This window comes from Rhipicephalus sanguineus, chromosome 4 (assembly GCF_013339695.2).
Source record: "Rhipicephalus sanguineus isolate Rsan-2018 chromosome 4, BIME_Rsan_1.4, whole genome shotgun sequence".
Classification (NCBI taxonomy): domain Eukaryota; kingdom Metazoa; phylum Arthropoda; class Arachnida; order Ixodida; family Ixodidae; genus Rhipicephalus; species Rhipicephalus sanguineus.
In genome coordinates, this window is record NC_051179.1 from 65,041,743 (window position 1) to 65,049,185 (window position 7,443).

General features: G+C 46.6%; 1 protein-coding gene across 1 annotated transcript; it reads right to left on the reverse strand.

Annotated features, from left to right (window-relative positions):
* Positions 1-3,407: 3,407 nt before the first annotated feature.
* LOC125758233 (transcriptional regulatory protein AlgP-like) lies at positions 3,408-5,781 on the reverse strand. The gene is made up of 2 exons (XM_049415219.1): positions 5,764-5,781; positions 3,408-4,085 (listed from the first exon to the last, which is right to left on the reverse strand). Exons 1-2 carry the CDS (start codon positions 5,779-5,781, stop codon positions 3,408-3,410), a joined length of 696 nt encoding a protein of 231 aa, XP_049271176.1.
* Between the last annotated feature and the right edge of the window lie 1,662 nt (positions 5,782-7,443).

Here is a 7,443-nt window from a genome sequence, read left to right on the forward strand (position 1 = left end):
ACGAACATACATAAAGTATGGTTGAGTGAGCCCCCTCCCAGCTCCCCCGAAAAACAAATTCTGGCTACGACACTGAAAGTCTTAGATGCCTAATCAAACGCGAAAAGCGACCGTCGGCGCCGTCAACACGAGTGATGCCAAATATCATCAGCATCGCGGCATAACAGGTCGCCAAAATTTGTGGCGTCATCATGAAGCCCCTATGACGTCAATGGCGTGACGTCACATGACATCGCCGCTCTGTAAAAGGTGGGCCGATCCTGGAGGCACTGCAAAAGCACGGAATACAATACAATCAACTGAAAAGAAAAAGGAAAAGAATAAGATTTCTTTCACCTTCGAGTCGAGGCTGTTGCGCAGGGTTTGGTTGAGGGCCGTTGCGTAGAGATCTCAACAAATTTATCCCCCGTTAACGCTATTAGAGAACGAAACAGTAGTGTATGTTGCGGCTCAGATGATAGCGCTGGGTATAGGGTGTTTATACCATGGGTCGCAGTGCAGTTATCGTTTCAGTCAGCGTAAATAACTCTCCTGAACGTTTCTGGAGAAAGGCAATAGTGCAGTCAAGTAATCACAGTTAATATCAGGCGTGTTCTAAATCCCTGAAAAAAAAAATATGCTCGTGAAAATCGGGAGCGAATATCCGGGAGCGCTGTGTTCGTGTCAATGGAAAAATTTATCGCCACGAGCGATTACAAGCTGCGAGAACCCGTGTGCGCGCTAGAGGGACACCGATAATTTAGTAAAAAAAACTTAGCGTTGCCATTTGATTGCAACAGCAGTGGACTGCGTACGTTGCATTTCACTACCAAAACATCGCCTCCTCTTGCAACAACCACCCTGCATGGAAGGCTCACTTCGTTGCTATCGGTTTTTATTTGGCGATGCTTTCAGACACTTAGTCGGGAAAATGTTTCATCGAACGTCGAAAAAATTCAGCTGTTTGGAATAAATTTTACAAAAAATCTGTCCGAATAAGCGGCCACAATAACATGGCCGCTGATCAAAACGCCAGAAGGCGTTCGAAGTCGCCTAGGCGGATCTCAGGCGGACCAGTCTTTTTCTACTTTATATTTGAATATCACAAAACTATGTTGCCATTATGGGGCTTTCTACTGCATAGCATTTACATGGACAGTCCAGGCGCATTTATGCCATCACCGTTGACGTCGATAACACCGCCCCGAGCATCGTATGTTCCATGTGCGACTGAAAGCGCGCGAGCTATGCCGACGAACGCGGCTCAAGCAGAGATGAAGCATACTTGCCGCCTCCGTCGCACGAAAGGATCATGGAGATCCGAGCCGGAGGGGGAGGAGGGGGGACAGTGTGCTGCACGCTTTTGGCAGAATATAAATGAGAACTATACACACAATATTGCCAAGGAAAGTGTATAGGAGATGTTATTTGTAATAATTTGGAATACAAATGTGAAGAAAATAAAGTGGACGAAAAGATAACTTGCCGCGGGCAGGGACCGAACCTGCGACCTTCGAATAACGCGTCCGATGCTCTACCACTGAGCTACGGCGGCGGTCATCTCCCCGTCCACTTTATAAGGTATATATGTTCATTTAAACCTGGGAGTGTTAGTCAGCGCCGATCGCAGCCATGGCGGCGAGTGTGGAACACTTTTCTCTGCCTTTTTGGCGTCATGTAGCACGTGAACTTTTTACGAGCTGGCAGCTGACCAATAATCCCTCGCATACTACCTGAAGGCATCAAGTATGCCTTGCTATGAATGAAGGAAACAAGATGGCCTTTTAAGGGCTCGTTTTTCTTTGTTAGACACAATATTAATGAGAACTAACAGATAATAATACCAAGGAAAGTATAGATGTTATTTGTAATCATTGGAATACAAATGTGAAGAAAGTAAAGTGGTCGAAAAGATAACATGCCGCCGGCAGGGACCGAACCTTCGGTCCTTTTCTTTCCTTCTCTTTTTTACCTGTGTTTATTTTTTTCTGCCTCTATTTCTTTCTTTCCATCTCTCCATTTCTCGCTTCCTTCTTTTTCCGTCTCGCTCTCTCTTTCTACCTCATTTTTGTGTCCGTTTCTATATTTTGCTCTATTTCCATCTGTGTTTCTATATATCTCTTTTTCTCTCTTTCTGTCTTGTTCTCTTTTTCTATCTCTTTTCTTTGTCTGTTTCTATATCTTTCTCTATTGTCTATCTTTCTATCTATCCTCTCTATGTCTTGCTGTTCTTTTTCTAGCTTTCTTTGTGTCCATTTACGTTTTACTCTATTTCTTTGCCTTCCCTTTCTTTCTATTTCTCTCTCTGCAGTCGTTCCCTCACCCATCAGAATTACTGCATCCCATGCCAGACAAACCGGCGCACATGTTCTGGTAGCGAAGCAGAAGATGAAGAGGACGAAAAGAGCGCGTGCCGGTTCATGACCGACAATAGTTTTCTCTTCGCTCTGCAGGACTTACGGTCGGCTTAAACAGCTTCGCCGTTAATAAAACCAACGAGAACAAGTAACGAGATCGACCCTTTAATCCGTTACGAATATGTCAACGACTGAATACAAGCCGGTACTGTCAAGGATAAAAGACAACAATTGGTGTTGTAAAGGAGAGGAAGAGATCGCCTGCCTACTAGCCGTGTTATGTGCTTGCAGGCAAGGCTAATTAAAAAACGTTGCAAGAAAACAAGGAAAAAAAATGACGCCTACGTTTACTTGCTTACCCTGTTGCAAAGAAATAAGTGTACTTTCAGCTATAAAACCCGCTAAAATTTATTTTAGGATCACGGCACTTCGGCATCTAACACCATGAAGCACCCTGCATGTGCTCAGCAACGCTACGTCGCCACTTGTAGCGCGAACCTAAAGAGCCGAAGAAATAACGCAAATATGAATGTATACAGGCAGTCCCATGTCGCCGGTGTAGACTTTTTTCCGGAAAACTTGGCCTCTTGAAGGTATGTAGGTACGAACATGTAACTTCCCTCGGCTTCCTTCTTTACTGAAGAAACGTGGATAACGAAAAAAAAAGAAGAAGAAAGACTGCACAAACGAACTTGATTAGAAGAACAAGTAACAGTGACGAAAGCTCTGAAAAAGCGCAGCTCTTCCGCAGAGCGGCACCACCAGGTGAAACCGTAACGAGTAAGATCTCACCGCCAATCGAAAAAAACGTATACATAACAATAGCCTATATAACAAATATATAATCAATTTATGATTAAGACATAATGTCATCAAGAGGGTCACTACACAACCACGCAGAGGAGGCCATAATGATGACGTCAGCACGAAATGTCAGTAACAGCTACCACCAATTGCATACAACACACGTCACGAAGCTTACACACGGTTCTTCGGAGCATAAGTATCGGTGGTCATGGCAGTACGAACTGTACTATTATAATAAAATTTACACGGCACACAACGTATACTTCAGAATTCATCGTCGCTGTCACTTCCGAAGTCGCACTTGGCAGGTGCCGCCCTGAAGCGGCCGCTCGTAGTCGGCGGCGGCACCGAAGGTGGGCAGTCACCGTCGGAGGAAGAAGACAGCACGATTCGCGCCTTCTTGGCAGTTTTCTTCGTAGCCGGCATAGGGTCGGAATCGCAGTAATCCACTGCTGTAGCTGGCTTGGCGGCCGGAGTCTTCTTGGCAGTTTTCTTCGGAGCCGGCGTAGGGTCGGAATCGGAGTCATCCGCCCCTGTTTCTGGCATGGCGGCCGGAGACTTCTTGGCCGCCTTCTTCGGAGCTGGCAGAGGGTCGGAGTCGTCCGCCGCTGGAGCTTGCTTGGCGGCTGGAGTCTTCTTGGCCGCCTTCTTCGGAGCCGGCAGAGGGCCGTAATCGGAGACATCCGCCCCTGTTTCTGGCTTGGCGGCTGGAGTCTTCTTGGCCGCCTTCTTCGGAGCCGGCGTAGGGTCGGAGTCGTACGCCGCTGGAGCTTTCTTGGCGACCGTAGTCTTCTTGGCTGCCCGAGAAACTGCGGCGGGCTTCTTGGCGGGTGCCTTGAAGTTGGTTTCGCCTTCGCTACCGGATGCGTCGTGCTGCGAAGACTTGGCCGCGGCTTCGTGCTTCGGAGGGTCAACTCGTTGCCGCTCCTCTTGTTGGCGATGCTGCGTGGCGAATATGATATTGAAAGTTGCGAAGGTGGATTAGTTTAAGTTAGCTTTTCATTCCCAGTATTCGGGGACATTTGTATGTGGCGCCATCTCTTGGCGGCAGCAACGGCGTCCTGCCATAACTGAATGGTAAATAGGCCAGAAAAAATCACATCTCTTGAAAGAAGCTAGTTATCGAAAACGACTCCGGGTTCTATATAGCAAAGACCTACTGGAACATTTTGGAAAAAATGCAGTATCACAATACAAGGCGTTTGGCTTCCCAGGACAATTGAACACCGCCCATTATAAACAGATGAGGCTCCATTGTAAAATATTAAACACACTGGGAAGCCACGCGGTTTGTAGTGCGACACTAATTTTAAGAGAATCTTCAAATAAGGCTCTGTTGTGTAGAACCGGGAGTCGTTTTACAGCGAAAGCTGTTATGAGGTCACAACAAGGGCCGTTTTTGGCACCGTAGTTGTCCACCGCCGCCGGTGTCCGTAACCACTAATGCTCGAAATAAAAAAAAACGAAATAAAAAAAAATTCAGCATGGAACGAGGTTAGAACCTGGGCCCTCTGCGTGGGAGCCCAGCAGTATTCTACCTCAGAGCCATACCAGTGCTTGAAACTGCTTTGCAAAAGACCCTATACAGGCTTTATGTCGGGAAGGAACCACATTAACATATGTAATTGTAGCGTGGTAGAAGGATAAAATCTCAACCAAGCGCCACACAACGCGACCGCTGTAACCAGGCGTCACACAATGCGAATTGCGCAACGAGTGGGTTGTTGAATGCTTCCAACCCATTACAAAGGGCTCTGCCATAATTCTTCGTAGTCATCAGCCACAGCACCAAGTGCACATAATGCCTTACAGGTGTTTAGCGGATACGACGGTTCTCCGCAGAATGATGAAAAATTGCATAGTGGCTGCTTCCCTACTTCACAAAAATTATGATTTATAGCGCAGTGTGTTCCTCGCAAGTGCACTTCTATGGGTTGCTAAGGAAGCCAATAAGGCTCCCATGATCCATTTCCTCAGGGTCTCAATAAAGTTTATTCCCTCTCTCTCTCTCTTCTTTCTCACGTTAACGTATGTTATAAAGCGTGGTAGGAGAGTTAAATAATGACTGGGCGTCACACAATGCGAATTACGTAACTAGTGGGTCCTTTAAAGCTTCCAACCCATTGCAAAAGGCTCAGCCGTAATTCTTCAGCTTCATCAGCCGCCGCAACAAGAAAGTGCACATAACGCCTTACCGATGGTACCTCGCTTCTCCGCAGAATGACGAATAATGTCGTGGTGGGCGCTTCCCAACTTCAGAAAAATTATGATTTGTGGCGTAGTGGGTACGTTGCTAGTGTACTTGTATTAGTAGCCCCAAAAGAGTTTATAACTGGCTCTAGAAATGCCGCTCTTCGAGCTTTCGCTGTGACTGTGCGGCGCTTTCCGAACAGGCCTGGAGTTTTCTGATAACTAGCTTTTTTTGTCAGATATGATTTTTTTCGCCTATTTCCCATTCAGCTATGGCAGGCCACCGCTGTCACCGACGAGAGATGGCGCTACGTGCACATGTCCCCAAATCCTGGTCATGCGTTTACATTATAGGAAATGCAGAGATACACTCAAGGATGTCAGAAAGAATAGGCAAGGAGAACAGTTTTTGTTGGTAAGATTCAGTCACATGAATGCCAACACACATGTCTACTATGTGCAATTCGACATGACATAACCGGTGAACTGTAAGGAGTCTTTCAAAAGGAACTCCTGAAAAAGCGGCGATGCAGCAGTGAATTTTACTTGATATGCCTCCTCACGCTTTAGCCGTCGAGCCTGCAAGCTGGAAAGTGTTAATATCGATAAAAAAATTCACTGTTACATCGTCACGTTATAACCCGCGTATTTTTTGGCTGTTCTGTGCATATAAATAATGACCTTATCTAAAAGCAACCCCGCTGGTTGTCGGTGTTGTATGTTGCTGCCTCAAATTATGCCTCACACCGGCGACGTCCACCGGGAAATATGAAATACACATAGCGTGGATGAATAGAGGACGTGCGATTTTTTTCTTGTTACTCTGCCTTGTTCGTCCCATCACCTTTTTAAAGACGATAGTCTTTCTTGGGGAACTTAAACGCAGAAATTTTGGTCTGTCTTTCTGTCTTTCTGTTTGTCGGCACGTCCCTCGATTCAGCCACTCGGCCAAAGTTGAACCACTTGCCCAAGGGCCAGCCGTCTTGAACTGGTATGGCTGTTCATACTTGTTAAACGTTGTCGATCAAAAAGTAAATATCATGCATATCTGAGGTGCAACATCACTAGGTAAGTATTAGGTGGCGTGTTCCTTTAATAGAAAATGCATACATACGTAATTTTAAGGACCCTAGTTTCTTAAGCTGCGCTGAAAATGCATAAGAATGGAAGCTTGAGTGAGTTGGTATGCGTTCATCTTTGTTGAAACAGCGCTCACTAGACGACGACGAAGTAAAAGAAGGCACAGGACAGGCGCTGCCTGTCGTGTGCCTTCTTTTACTTCGTCGTCGTCTAGTGAGCGCTGTTTCAACAAAGCTGAAAATGCGACTGCGCTGAAATTTGCCTTCCTCCGTGCCCTTCGCACGAGCTCATTGTTGTGTTTCGGTTTCGGTTCTGTATTGCACTGTACGAATGCCATGGGTTGGTGTTGAAAAACTTTAGTTTTGAGAAGGCCAAGAAGGTGAAAAAAAATATTTAAAAAATGAAAAAGCAGCGTTGTGGGCGGCCTTCGGGCTGCCGGTTGTGGGCGCCGCTCTGGCGTTCCTGTTTTACCCAGGCGACGTGTAAATAAAAGAGTGTGTGGAGAGTACTCGTTGAGTGCGGACGTTTCTCTGCTTCAGCGCTTCGCGCCAAACCGCGTTTTCGGGCTGGCTGGCGTCCCCGCCGGTCGCGTTGGTCACCGCCGGTCTTCGCCTGCTGCTGCGCCTGGACTACCAGCACGCAACACAGCACTCATGTTTCCCGACGTATTGCCAGATGGCGTCCATATCTCACACAGCGCCTCTTCTATCGTCTTTACACGACATTTGCAGCGAAGCACGCAGATACGCGGCCAATTTTTTTTGCACTGCTTACCTTACGCAGACACTTATATGGACAATTCTTAATGCGACTTTTGGCACGTAAGCGTCAATGCATGTTTTGAGACAACATTCAGTCTGAAATATTCATTTTTGCTCGCGATTACGCTGTTGCGTTTATTAGACATCCCTCACGGACTGTGATGACAAACATGTTAACCGTTGGGTCAGTACGTTCAGTTATGCGCATGTCTGCTAGCCGCACGTCAGGATTAATAGAATACGATGTCTCGTTTTGTTTCTGTTGCAAT